General features: G+C 41.3%; 1 protein-coding gene across 1 annotated transcript in view; it reads right to left on the reverse strand.

Moving 5' to 3' along the window:
* Positions 1-14,783, reverse strand: part of IPO4 (importin 4) — a 171,942-nt gene that overhangs the window by 137,184 nt on the left and 19,975 nt on the right. The window contains exons 3-7 of the mRNA XM_040354677.1: positions 10,443-10,522; positions 9,355-9,396; positions 6,434-6,563; positions 2,674-2,853; positions 2,527-2,592 (exon numbers count right to left, since the gene is read on the reverse strand). Coding sequence (XP_040210611.1) covers positions 2,527-2,592; positions 2,674-2,853; positions 6,434-6,563; positions 9,355-9,396; positions 10,443-10,522 — 498 coding nt within the window. The remainder of the gene's footprint in view (positions 1-2,526; positions 2,593-2,673; positions 2,854-6,433; positions 6,564-9,354; positions 9,397-10,442; positions 10,523-14,783) is intronic.

Consider the following 14,783-nt stretch of genomic DNA (forward strand, 5'->3'; position numbering starts at 1 on the left):
TTTAGGACAGTCAGAGCAGAATTAAAACTCTTACAAGCTTTAACCACAGAGATAGAATTTACAGGACTGCTCTAACTGCTGCTGATAAAAAAAAAAAAAAAAGTATGTAGAAGTTTATATTTACTAAAAAAAATTGTATTTCTATGTTTTGTGTACTGTGGAAGACCAGAAATAGTAAATCTTACAGGATCCTGGGTTTAGTAACACTTAAATGTACTACTAATACTTATGTATTCGCCATTTAGATTTGAGATATGTTATGCAGATGAACTTGAATGGTATGTGTTTTTTTGTTTTTGCTATGTATCTTATGTATCCGATTTGAAAAAAAAAAGTTTGACATCTAGGCATGAGCGGATGAAGAGCCTCTGCATTCAGATCCGTGCACCCACTGCCCGCATGCCAAACTTTGACATGGGATTGTGTCTGTACCATGTACGTCCAAAAACAACCTCTGTCCTCAGGATATCAGCTGGCGTAACATTGCGTACTGCACAGTTCGTTGGATGCAGTATCGGACAGGAAGCATTATTCGATAGAACACCGACGCTAAATGTGCTCCTGCTTTTATGGGCTGCCTGCACAATGCTCCAGTGGCTCTGCACAAAATATAGGCTTAATCGTCCATCTGAATGAGCCCCATCTCACTGTATATTATATAAACCATACAAATACATTTTTTAAACCAAAGAGTGGCTTACATTTATTATTCCACAAAAAAAAAAGTTTGCCATCAGTAAAAAAAAAACAATCTCCGTTTTATTTACACAGCCCCATAGGGCCAATATTTTCCCACATCCATTTGACACGTGAGAAAAACAATAAATGTATATTTACTTTTTCACATTAATACCCTATTTAACCTCCACCCTTCAGGATCTATTTTATCTCTTGGAAATACCAATTATCTGTAATCTCTTGCACATTAAACAGATTGTGGGGTCTAGGGTAATTCAAACGCATTTCACGTGTTTTTCGTAATCCCATTTCTCAGGCATTTTGAAGGCTGTTATTAGACATATATTCAATATTCTTATTTATGCTGTAGGGATTACTAAGAAGTAGCACACATCGTTGATACTTGTTCATGGTAAAAGCAGTGAATAAGAAAAAAAGATTTAAAAAAAATGGCAAAGTTGGATAGTGGAAAGAAGAGTCCAAAGAGAGAAATCCTATGCATTCCATCAAGGTCCAAGAGAGATGTGGGTGGGGGCTCTTGTGGCTCAGGTGAGATACTCAGCTGAGTAGCAGAACATGGACCATGAAGTCCAGGTTACTAAAAACTGATCTTCTCTACCTGCCTCCTTCACCAGCAGATGCTCAATGTCTCTGAAATTGTCAACCTCTCTGGGGAACAATTCCCCAAGAGAAGGTATGTTGGTTGTCTTCCAATGGGATGGGATAACCTTTCTAGCTGCGGACAGGAAATGGTGAAGAATATATTTTTTTAATGGAAAGTTGTTTCTGAAGTGGAAACCTGTTGCCTCAATGCAGCTTCCAGCTCTGCGTGGAGAGAGGATTCCATCTTGGGAGGCCCATGACGCCAAGTCAGCATGAAAGGCAGAGAGAAGGGCTTTGGCTTCAGATCCAGAGGAGCCCCCAGAGACCAATAGACAGGCTGCAGCCGAACCATCCCTCATGGGAGCTGTATCTAGGAGCGCTGGCTGGGCTGTATGATCTGATGTTTCTGAAGAAGCATTATTCAGCTCCTCCATTATGTCCTGGCATGCAGAGGGAGCCGCTGGAGTGGAGGGGGTGGACAGGAGTGTGAACCGGGTCCGACCCAGCGCCGTCTTGTTTTTCCCGGAGAGGGGCTCCAGCGGGGCTTGTCGGAAAAGATAACACTGTATGAGGCCCTGCTGCGGATCGGCAGAGTCAGCAGCATGAGAGGCATGTGCTGACATGGGTATCATAGCGGTGGGTGAGCTAGAGGATAGCCTACGGGAGTTGGGCGGGCACAGAGCTCAGCAGTATATGTCTTTGTGCTTCCATCGACGGCCACGCCCCCCCTCTATGAGGGGAACTTACTAAAACCAGAGCAGCCAAGATCTACAGCAGCTGTGCACAGTAACCAATCAGCTTCTATCCTTAGCTTCTTCAGTTAAGCTTGTAAAATGGAAGATATATTCTGACTAGTTACCACACACAGCTGCTCCAGTTTTGATAAAGTCCCCCCTCTGTGCACTGCTGGACAGGGGTAACCATTTACTGTGGGTGAAAATGGAGATACCTCAATGGAATTGCATAACCCTAGTGGGTAAGCAACTGGTATTCTGAAATCAACAAATGATCAGCAACAAGGTCAAGTAAGGAAGTAGCTTTGAACACCTGCCATATGTATGCCTGGTAATAAAGTATCTAAGAAGGCCAATAAACCTAAAGGTGGAAAGGATTATAAACCTTAAAGGAAATGCAAGAAACCAAAGAGTAGGCTACAACACAACCAGTCAATGGGTTAAACTAAGCCAACAACACTACATGTAAGTGCAAAATGGTTAGTGGCAGCAGCACAAACGTAAGACTTACCTCATTAATTTGTATCAACTGCTTGATAGCTGTTACTAATTTAGGAATCAAAGGCCTCAGCTGGTTCTGGTGGGAGGCAGAAATAAGATAAAGGTAAAGTAAAAACAAGTGGATAATGTAAGTAGATACTGGTTACTATACACTTACTGTTTCATTGCCAACAAACTCAGGCACAATGCTGGTAAGAGACTGCACAGTATAGAAGAGTGACGGCCCGTTCTGAAGATCACACAAGGTTTGATTAAAAAGTTTAACTAAATCTGTGAAGTGAGGATGGAAAATTTCAGCACTGAGATCAAGAGCACAGCGGAGAACCAATAGTCCAACCTAAAACAAAGAGTACAACATAATCAAGAAAATGGTACTTTGGACTTAATGGGCTAAGCTTAAAGTGATAAAAAAAAATATTGCACAGAGTGGGCCCTTATTTCCTCTCCTGTAGCCCAGTCGGCGCTGTCTGCTCCTCCTTCCTCCAGCTGCCCTCTTAGCAAGTTGTGTGCTATAGTATAGGGGAACCCATACAGGTGTGCTACCAAGCTGGGATGTGTGTCTCCCCCCACCTGCTCCCTCCTCACAGGGTCTGATTGACAGCAGCAGGAGTGTATGGCTCCTGTGAGACCATGAGGAAACAGCAGCAGTGCTGCATCCGAGACAGTGCTGGAGTGTGACCAAGTGTAGAGGTAAACATTGGAAGTTTTTTTTACCTTAATGCGGATAATGCATTAAGTAAAAACAGCACCACCATTTCAGAACAAAAATAAAAGAGCTTTTATTTCAAACAAAAAAAAATATTCTCTACAACAATCACAGACTAATAAAGCACAAAAGTAATGTTAAGTAAAGCATAAACCTTGTAGGCGAACACATACCATCACCCATAGACATAAAAGTGCCACCTTCTCATTATGCAAATAATAATCACCTGGTTGTCTTACTGAACTTACAGCTTTCATATTTTATGAGTCCATAACCCAGAACAAGTTGCAGGTTAGAAGTTTTGGCTTTGTGATCTGTATAATTGCCTTGGCTAAAAGTACTGAAACCAGTGAGTCAGCATTATAGCCATGCAACTTGCATTTTCCTTTGTACTTTATTTCTTTATTAAGTATTTTCCTGTTATTTTTACAAAATACAAGACAGTCATCCCCAGATAAACCCCATCCCGTCTTACATTCTTCCCACCCTCAGATAAAAAATAAAAAAAAAGATCAAAAGGGATCACTAGGGCATTGAAATCTTTGGCGAGTCGTGGGTAGGGGTTGGGGTCATGCAGGTGGGCCTGTCTAATGTTCCAGTTAAATCTTCGATCCATCACATTCATTACCCCTCTCTTCAACTTCTCTTTCACTCACTCATCCAATCTTCTACATTCTCCTGTATCTTGATCTAGGTTCTATTAGGTCACCTCTCATCATTTGAGTACTTTTCTACTTGGTCAGTATTCAGATGTTAATCCCTCTTGCTTCCCACCAGGGTTTCCAGATGTTATAATATTTTTTAAGGCTCCTTGCTTTACGTATGCCGATTTTTTTCTTGACAATTACTGTGTTCATGCAATTTACCCATTCCCTACTGGACAGGGGTGAGACCGACTGCCATCTCAAGGCAATCACCTTCCTTGCCTGAAATAAGCATCTCAGAACCGTGGCCTGGGTGTTTCCTGGGTTCCCCACTCCTTCCACTAGTCCCAGGAGGCAGTGCTTTGCTTCTAGCTCTGTAAAAGTTTCAAACACCCGGTCAGTGGTTCCTATCACCTCCGTCCAGTAGCGGAACAGCTTGGGGAATTTCCAAAACATGTGAAGCATGTCCCCCTCTGTATCCTTGCACCTAGGACAACTTGCATCCAGCCTACGGCCGAACTGGAAGAGTTTACATGGGGTATAGTAGGTTCTACATTATAGGAACAGGTGTTCCTATCCTCAGAGAGGGGGACACCGATAACAATGGGGCGAGTTCCAAGATTCTATTCCACTGTATTTCAGAGATATGACCCACATCTTTTTCCCAGTTCTCTTGTACTTGGGGGTCTCTATCCCTCTCAATCTCCTATTATTTAAATGTGGGTATATTTTCGAGATTAGGCCTTTCCCTGTTTCAGCATTAATTATATTTTGGAGTACTGCAATTGTACTCCATTCTAGAGTCCGCCCTCTTAACTGTTCCTCCAGTGCGTGCCTAACCTGTAGATACCTAAAAAAAAGATTTATTCAGCAATCCAAATTGATCTCCAAGTTCCTGAAAAGTTTTCAAAACGCCGTCTTGATATAGCTGGGTAATACATTTTATTCCACATCTTGCCCATTCCCTCACTACTCCCATCTTCTGCAGTTCTCACAATTTACTATTCTCCCACAAGGGGGTATACTCCGTGAGACCTCTATAAATCAGTGTATCCTTCACTGTGTCCAACACTCTCATCATGAGACTCAAAGTGGGAAGTCCTGGGGGGAAAGATCTTGAGTCAATGGCTTCAACTATTGAGTCATGTGGGGTATTTTGTAACAACAACTTCCTCCCTGCCCTTCCCCCTGCTAGATTACACACCCCATATACTGAAGTTTTGCCGCTAGAAAATAGCTAAAGGGGTGCAGGAGCGCTACTCCTCCTTCCTGTTTCTGAAATTGCAGCGTACTTAACCAGATTCTCGCCGAACCACCCTTCCAAATCAGTTCCCTAAACATGGTGTCTATCTTCTGGAACCACATTTTGTATAACCAGATTGGGGAGTTCTGTAGTGCATAAAGGAGCTGCAGGATCCAAATCATTTTAATTACAACTGCCTGCCACAGATATTGGTAAGCGTTTCCACAATTTTGTTTTCCCCCTAAATTTCGCTATCAATGGGACTATATTGTCTACTTCATACTGTTGGGGTTCTCTAGAGACAATTATACCCAAATATTAAAATGTATTCACCACTTGGATCTGGGCCACATCTCCAGGTTAAGGGCCCCCCAAAGGGTCTACTGGAAGAAGACTAGATTCTTCCCAGTTTATCTTGAGTCCGAAGATTTGGCCAAACTTATTAACAATACCCATAGCTTACGGAATAGAGTCCAAAAAATAGGAGGAGATCGTCTGCATATAGTGCGACTTTTTCTTGCAACCAAAGCCTCCATGCTTCTCTAAAAAAAATAAAGGTTTCCGCCTTTACTTTGCAACATATGCTTAGGCCAAGAGGTAAAAACAATCTTATCCTTCTCTTGCAATGAGTTATGATTGCTGAAGAAACATAAAAGGGACAGAGAACCAAAAAGATTTATAAAATTCCCACGAGGCCTGGGTGAGGGTCATGTCAGCTTCCTTCGGGCGATATCCCAGGGAATACTGAGCAGCCAATATCTTGCAAGAACACGCTACTACTGCACTGTAGCATAATTTCCCAAGATTTGGGCTACTCAATCTTCCCCAGGTCCCTGGGAATGTCGCCTAAATGATGAAGAGGTCACCCCATGCACTATGGAAGCTGGGGGATGTCAACTAACTCTTTCTCTTGCACAAATGTTTTTTTATCTTAGTAATATGGGGGACGGGGAGCTTACTAACTGGGTGGACCTTGCACATGCACATTTTAATGCATTTAAGTGTATAATACAATTAGGGGCAGAAAGGCTGGAGATGCATATTAAAAATATTACAATCGGATGGGACTATTTATATTTTTTCAGACAAAAAATGCTGCAACAAAAGCTATGGTGTGCAAACTACTATCTAAGCTGAAGAATGCTGAATTGTCTCCATGTGAAAGTCAATTGGAAATGCCTTAATAAAATTAGGGACACTCTGGTTTTTGAGGAAATATCCACTGGTATAAAGAGTTCTTTTGTGACCCCAAATTGACTCCCACATACCTAGACACACTTGGAAGCAATATAATAGTATACTAAAAGCTTTGAGAAAAACAAACCTGTCTCTGCTCTGGGATGTTACTGTGAGATGCCTGTAGAACAAATTGGATGAATTGTGGCCAACGTTCCAACTTTTCATTTCTAAGGACCACTGCACACAGCTGTGCAAGAGCATGGCGGACTTTGTGCCTGAGATCACCAACAAATAAAAAAAAAACACAATCAGGTCAAAAATACATTTCAAGCACATACATTTTATAGCACGCCAAGGCAAATACCCAAAGCTGAAAGACATGGTTAAGAAAATGTGATATTTGTATTCACTGTAAAATATTTTTCAAGGAGTCCATTAAGGAATATAGGAAGTATTTCACATTAAGGTTATATCTGCAACCTCCATGAGGATTGGACACTAGAGGACAAGAAAAATGGTAAGCCAGCCTAGTTAGTATAACCCCTCTTAATACCAAGCATTCATCAGGAGGGGTGGAACCTGTGTCCCTCAATAGACTCCAAGAAAAGGATTTTACAATGAGTCCAAAATCCTATTTTCTCGCTCGTCTATTGAGGGACACAGGGAGTCTTTAGTCTTCAGGATGTCCAAAAGCAGTCCAACTGAAGAGTGACCAACATAGTAACAATTGCAAACAGGCCCAACAAAAACTGGAGAATGCCTGCAGCTCAAGAGCCTGAAGAACTTGCTCAAAACTGACATCAGATGAGGCTGCAACCATAACCTGGTAGCAAACAAAGTGAGAACAGAAGACCAGGCAATAGCCTAGCATTGGAAAACTGATATGTGATGCTTGAAAATCAAGAAACACTCACAAAGTCCATAAAGTAGGTCTTGATGGGGAAGGGAGAAACGTTATTCCTAAGACCATAAGCTTGAAAGATGGTCTATGCAAATTACCCCACAAGGTCCCTCTGGTATGTTCAAAAGGGAGACAGTAGCCGACAGACAGATACTCACAGCCTGAACTGTGATCAAACAGGGAAGAGAGGCACCTCTTGAAGAATTGAAGCTGGACAGAGGGACCAGAAAGAGATGCCCCAGGGGAGTAAAAGATCAAAAATGGCAGAGATCGAAATAGTCAGAAGAAGGTTGTAGGCCTCAACTCACCTGATCCTATTACTGGCACCACTGGAAATGCTGTCAGGTTAGACATCTACATAGCAGGAGCATCAGAAAAGAACCCCCTAAAGTTGAAATTAAGTACCTCCATGGAGTCAAAACAGGGGTCCCTGAAAACGCAGAGAGAACCAAAGTGTTATCCTATAGAGAAAGAAACAAGTAATGTAAGGTACATGGGAACTTCCCATGGAAGGACTTAGGCAAGGGAAAGAAAATCAGCCTCAACTAGAAATTGAAAGGAACGATCAAGACCTGATAGTGCCGAGAGCCCTAGTTCTAGTACAACAAAACTGCAAGAAGGGGGCCAAAACATGGTGCAAAGCAATGTAATAATAAACCTTGCTGGAATATTCTTCCTATACTTGAGTATTGTAAGCGTTACAGATTTAGAGATGCTCTCTACTCCCTAATTTCAACATGTTAGAGCCCATTGAGCAACAGTCAGGAGCCTTACCAGTTCGGCAAAATACATTGACCAGCATCAATCCAGAGCAAAATTGACAGAAAGCCCTTTATCTCAAGTCTGTAAAGCAGATGAGGGTGAAGCATTAAAAGGAGGAAAGGCCTAGATCCAGGTGTATAAAAGCCACAAAGTCACCAGAGCATTCACCACTACTGCACCTGGAGAAAAAACTCTTCAGCAAGCAGTTGAAAGGGGTCCATATCCAGCTTTCTTCCCCAACGCAGGTCCTGAAACACACTTGGGTGTTTGGATTGCACCCCCAGAAACAGGGGAAACAGAGAGCAAGTGCTGACCCAGGTCATACAGCAGCGTGACGTGAGCACAGAGACTCCTCCCCAAAGCATTTTGTCCAATCGGACATTCTTAAGACGCATCGAGGCGAAGTCTTAGTGCTGACATCACGCCACTGTACGACCCGGGTCGGCCGTGGGTCTCTGTGCGAGTTTCCTTCATTTCAAATCCCTGTATACATATACTCTGAGAGGACCTATGCTTGCGATACATGAGGTAGATTTTTGTATTTGTTACAGCTTATGGTTTGGTGAGTGTTCACTTTGTAATGGGTGGTGGCATGTGTAACCTCTACACATGGGGAGGATCTACTGGATTGGTGGAAGACCTCCTTAATTGAATGTCCTTGGGACTCTTATTTATAATAGATTATTTATGGCACATTTCATAAAGCACAATGTTTTATATGTTTATAATGCACTTTTGGCAAAAAAATTAAAATAAGTTTTGCCTTTATATCTACTACAGGTTTAACATTAAAGGGGTTGTAAAGGTAAATGTTTTTTCACCTTAATGCATTCTATGCATTTAGGTGAAAAAACATCCGACAATACAGCCCCCCCAGCACCCCCGTTATACTTACCTGACCCCTCGAAAGTCCCACGCTCGCCCCCGTCATCCTCTTCACCGTTGAGCCTGGCCGTTGATTGGCTACAGTGGATGGATTGAAAGCAGCGCAGCCATTGGCTGGCGCTGCTGTCAATCACATCCAATGACGCCGCGCGGGGGCCGAGTGATACAGTCGGCAGCTATGGCCGCCATTGTATCACGGGAGCGCGCCCACAATAACTTAATACTGAGCTCGCATGAAGGTGTTGAGTCCTTGCAGGGGGGAGCCAAAACAGCCGCCGAGGGACCCCAGAAGACAGTGTTCGGGGCCACTTTGTGCAAAACGAGCTGCACAGTGGACGTAAGTATAACATGTTTGTTTTTTTGTTTTTATTTATCTTTACTGATCCTTTAAACATGGTCACAACACTGGACTTCTTGCAGCCATTCTTAAAGTTCCTTGTTTGTTAGCACACAAAAACACAATTGGACTGCCATTACTATAAAAGACACAAAACTAGTGTGATTCGAGTTTTACTTACTCTGGTTCTCTTTCAATGGCTTCCAACAGGAGGGGTTTCACACTAAGAATAAAAAGTATATAAAAAAAAAAATGATGAGGGTTTAGCAGAACAAGAATTATGGTACACAAAAATGATAGTCAAAGTTATGTTACACAGTGACTTACAACAATTTAAAGTGGTACTAAAGTCTCAGATTTCCTTTTTTAACCATTTAAAACCACTTTAATTAAAACCATAAAAAAAAAAAAAAATGACAACTGCCATTTTTCAGTGCACTAAGATAACATAGGTAGCACAATAATGGTGTGCAGCCCTCTTAAGGATTGCTTGGATGCAGTACTGGAAACTACAAAATGGTGAAATCTTCCTCCGAGAGCGTGCTGACGTCACCAGGCCCTGCGCTGACTAGTTTGTCACACTCCACCTGACTTTATCAAGGAGAATAGGGCCCAATGACATCCTGAGGGCTTATATAAGTTATAATTAAAATGAATCTGGGCGCCATTTTGTTGTAACCGTATGGTTCTCAGAGCCGTTGTCCCAATGTGATGAATAAAAAAATAAAAAGTTAAGCAAAAAAAAATAGATAAACAATGAAAGTTACACCCAGACACATAAAATCCCCACCCCAAAAAATGTTGAAATCCCCCACCCCCACATATACGCACACACGGATGTAAACGCTTGTGTCAGGGGCACCTTCTTGTGAAAACGTAGATTGCAGTACACATATAGCCAGGCAAGCTGGCATGAGAGCACAAGTTCTAGCAGAAGACCCCCTCTGTAACACTAAACTGATACCTAAAGGGAGCTTTTGAAGCATCGCTTATAGAAAATATAGGGTACTGAAGTTTGTTTCCATTTCACAGGCACACGCATATTTATATTTATATTTTGCGGTAACATCAAGTGACATAAAAAAAAAAACCACAATTTTATTATACAATGTTTTTTTTTTTTTATATAATCTTCAGGCCTAAAATGTTTTTTTATAAACGTGTGCAAAAAAAATGCAAAAACTGAACTGGCAGCAAAAGAGTTAAAGGGCAAGATACAGGTAGCAGGCAGGATGAATACACAGAAGAGGCTTGCCATCGTTTACTGACCTCTGTTGCTGCTCTTCAGGCATAACCTTCCACCGTTTACTTAGTCGTCTGCGTAGTAAAACTGCAGCAAACTGGCGAATCTAGAAAAAATACAAGCAAAATTGAAATGTTCTAGTCATGTTTGTAAGTAGATTTCAGTGTGTACAATCTTGAAAGACAATGGGGGATTTACTAAAACTGGAGCAGATAGAATCTGGAGAAGCTTTTATCTTCTGCTTGTTCAGTTTAAATCGGTATTCACTTCCCATACTAAAAATGTAATATATTGCAGCTCACCAATCTCATTAGATGTGGTGGCTGCATTCGTTTTTTTTCCCCCAGACTTTTTTTCCACCCTGTTTTCACCTGGTGATCTGGCCAGTAACATACCAGTAGTGCCACCATTCTGGATGAAAGAAGATAGGTTGGGCAGCAGCATTGTCAGTCTGTGGGGAGGGGAGCATTTGATGTACTAGCAGATTTAGATACACTAAACCAAAGCAATTACTGCAACAGTTTATTTCCTTTTGGGATAAGGTTTTTACAATAATAAATAAAAGCTGATCGCTGTCAGGGGTAAATGGTTTGTCTCAGCCCTCTAACTGCTATGTCTGCAGGACAGCTTGTTCTGTTTAAAAAAAACAGACTTACTGGCTAGATCGCTAGGTGACAAAGGAAAGAAAGCCTAAAAAAGACAAAGAATGCAATCATTACATTCAATGATTGTTAATGTGCAATATATAACATTTTGGGTAATAATATCACTTTAAAATAGTTTTTGTACATGTAAAAACCTTCATTTTTGGCCATAAAATTACTTAAACCCCCAGAACACAATATATTTTCTGAAAGCAATGACACAGTAGAATAAAAAGAGGACTTCTCTACCTGGCTACCCTACTTTCATTCTTCTGAAACCCCCACAATCATTTGTGGTGACTTCAACATCCCTTTGAATACTAACACTCCTGTTATGTCTCAGTCCAACTTTCGCCTTTGATAGAGGAACTTTGGTAATTTTTTCATCTTTTCATTCATTAAATCTTCTGTCCTTGTTGTTTTAACTTTGGATAGTAAAACATTTTTTTCTGCCAGTAAATACCTTATACAGCCCACTTCCTGTTTATTGTCTGGTAAAAAGCATAGGCTTATGACATTATGCATAGCTCTCTCTCTCTCTCATTCTGGTGAGAGTTTGCCAAAAAAGGAGGGAGGATGAGTCATAACATGGTTAATGAGAGCTGCAGAGCTGGAGGTGTGTCTATGTAAATCCAGGAAGTGAACAGTCAGCAGCTTCAGCTGCCCACAGTTAAAATGGCTGCAGCCAGACTCAGTGGAGGAAGATTTCTGCAGCATATTTGGCAAGTAGAGAATCACAGTATATATAAAATATACAAAAGTGGTTGGAGGGAAGCTTCAGAATGTCAAAGATGTTTTTATTACAAATTATGTAAGCAGACTGCAGTTCCTCTTGAAGCAATGGATACATGCTTCTACTCACTCTGATGGAAATACCCTTGACCTTGTTTTCTCCTAACTATGCACTCCATGCAACCTCTCCAACCATTTTTTCCCTCTCCGATCACCACTTATTTGTTTCCCTGTCTTCCAACACCTCCCTCTCCACCTGTCTTAGGCCTCGTACACACGATAGGTTAACCAGAGGACAACGATCTGATGGACCGTTTTCATCGGTCAAAACCGATCGTGTGTGGGCCCCATAGGTTATTTAACCATCGGTTAAAAAAAAGCCAACCTGCTTTAAATTTAACCTATGGATTCCTAACCGATAGGTCAAAAACGATCGTTAGTAGGCACAACCATCGGTTAAAAATCCACGCATGCTCAGAATCAAGTCGACGCATGCTTGGAAGCATTGAACTTCGTTTTTTTTAACACGTCGTGTTTTACGTCACCGCGTTCTGACACGATCGTTTTTTTAACCGATGATGTGTAGGCGCGACGGACCATCAGTCAGCTTCATCGGTTAACCTATGACAACTGTCCTTCAGACCGTTCTCATCGGATGGACTGATCGCGTGTACGAGGCTTAACAGTTACTTGTAGAAACTTCACCATCTTAACCCTTTTCTCCTCTGCTACTGACCACCTCTATGAAAAATACTGCAATTTCAATTAATTCAGGGCTGAACAGATCACAATCACAGTTCTTTTATATATCTTTTCCTTAAATCTTTGTTTTACAAATAGATACACATTACAATGTGCTTCTACGGCACATCATTTACAGAGAATTCTGTGCTCTCTATTAAATAAATCCATGTTTTACTAAAGAGACAAATAATTTAAATACTTTTTTTTTGTTTTTTTTCTTATATATCATATTAATATGAATTGTTATTGTAACACATGGACATGTACTGCCTGTGAACTCAAATTGTAATAGTTGTTTTTAAGGCTCTTATTTACAAAGCGAATATACGGATTTTCATGCATCAGCATATGAGGATTAACCAGGCTTACTAGTCATTGAGTCAGCTACATCTAGATATAGCAGTGGACTGGATGTTTTCTGTTCAGCTTTTCCACATGTTTTAATTCTGGTTAAAAAGTTTGGGACAGCTGGCTACTATGACTACAGGAAATTCTTTTCAACACTTAGTACATAGCCTGGAGACATTCACACCATGATGCAGAGACGTTCGTTTTTTATGTACGCGTTTTGCAAGGACTAAAAAAAACAAAACAAAAAATGGATCTCTGTGTGCCCTGTTCACACCACACGTTCAGATTCTTTTTCTGCGCAGGAATCTGCAACGTGTATGCAGTTTTCTGCATGGGAAAAAAACTGAGATCACATTAACATTGGTGTGAATAGGGCACATAACTGACATGCATGAAAACTGCGGTCTCTGCAAGCGAGATCTGCACAATTTTCCTATCAGTTCTCATGCACGTATGGTGTAAGAGCCCCTAGAGGTTAAAAATCCAAGACTAACTTAAAAGAAACAGAGTGTAAACATATGGAAAGGGTCTTTAATGGACTCTAAAAAATAAAAGCTAATTTCCTGGCTGCCATACTTACCCTTTAGCCCTGAGTCACTTGCGCTGAACAAGAGTACAGATCAGGAAATCTGACTTTACTTGCGCTGGATTAGTGACTTAAAGTGTTACTAAACCCACAAGAGTAAAATCAGTCTGTATATGCAGTAAAGCATGAAAAATGTGATTTCTCGCGCCAAAGAAAATGTCAATTATTCGTATAACGAACAATTGATAGTGAGCAGCTCCCCAAAAATTAAGACCTAAATCAAAATTGTAATATAGTAGTGCATAAAGGGGGCGCTAAAGTCAATAGTGATAATGCATAATAATAAAGTGGGTGAAAATTATATAATAAGATGGTCCTTCTGAACCAACAGTAAGCAGAAATGCCACTAATCCGACAATAATAACAAATGGTGACACAAAACTACATAAATGAATGTGAATACATAAATAAATAAAGTCCATTCATGAGTTTCCGTGTTGGAGAGTACTAAAACTCAATATTACAGTGCTGGAAATTCGATACAAGAGATGTCCACCTCCACCAAGATCAGAATTATCCCCAAAAAGGTGCACAAATGGATGGCTCCTTACCACAAGGTGTTGACCTTTTTAATTAAAAAGAGGTCAAGTAAAGCATTGGTCACAGAACCAGTATTCCAGGATTCAACTGCACGGCTCTACGTTCCCTTAGTCCAATCAATCTCACAGTATCAAACAAAGAGAGAGGGAAACCACCATAGTGAAGTACTATTTATTAAAAATTCCATAAAACATTGCATCGCCAAATGGCCTCTTACTTTTGGTGGTGCCTTGGACCTGGCACTGAGGCTAGTCAGTGTTGCGGAGATTGTATGGAGAGGGTTCCTCGCTGGGAAAGCTGGCGTGCATTCCAATCCAGAGAACCAGCGGGACCGGAAGTGCGTAATTGTACGTAACCAGGCGCCTCGACGTACGTTTCGTGATTGCCACGTCGTCAGGAAGCGTGCCTGGTTACGTACTGGACCCATAGAAATAGGTCTTTCAATTACAATGGGCGGGATTTAGACTGCAGTAAAGCATGCTCGTTATACTCACTGTGGAACCCAAGGAGGTAATCCTGAGCATTTTGTAAAAAAGCTGTTTGATCCTGTCTTCTCTGATCCTCTCCTAACTTTTACTGTCCCCAATCCATCGGCTAATAGTACAGAGGATTTAGAGCACTCTGCAAATGCTCAGTTTAGTGTGTATTGCTAGAGAGTTTTCTTTTTTTTAATCTTCGGAGGGTGCATGTGATCAGCATACGGCCAATCAGCACTGTCCAGGTAGAGGGTCAGGGGTCATGCAGCCTCATAGAATATAGTCAGAGGAGAA

This window comes from Rana temporaria, chromosome 1 (assembly GCF_905171775.1).
Source record: "Rana temporaria chromosome 1, aRanTem1.1, whole genome shotgun sequence".
Taxonomy (NCBI): domain Eukaryota; kingdom Metazoa; phylum Chordata; class Amphibia; order Anura; family Ranidae; genus Rana; species Rana temporaria.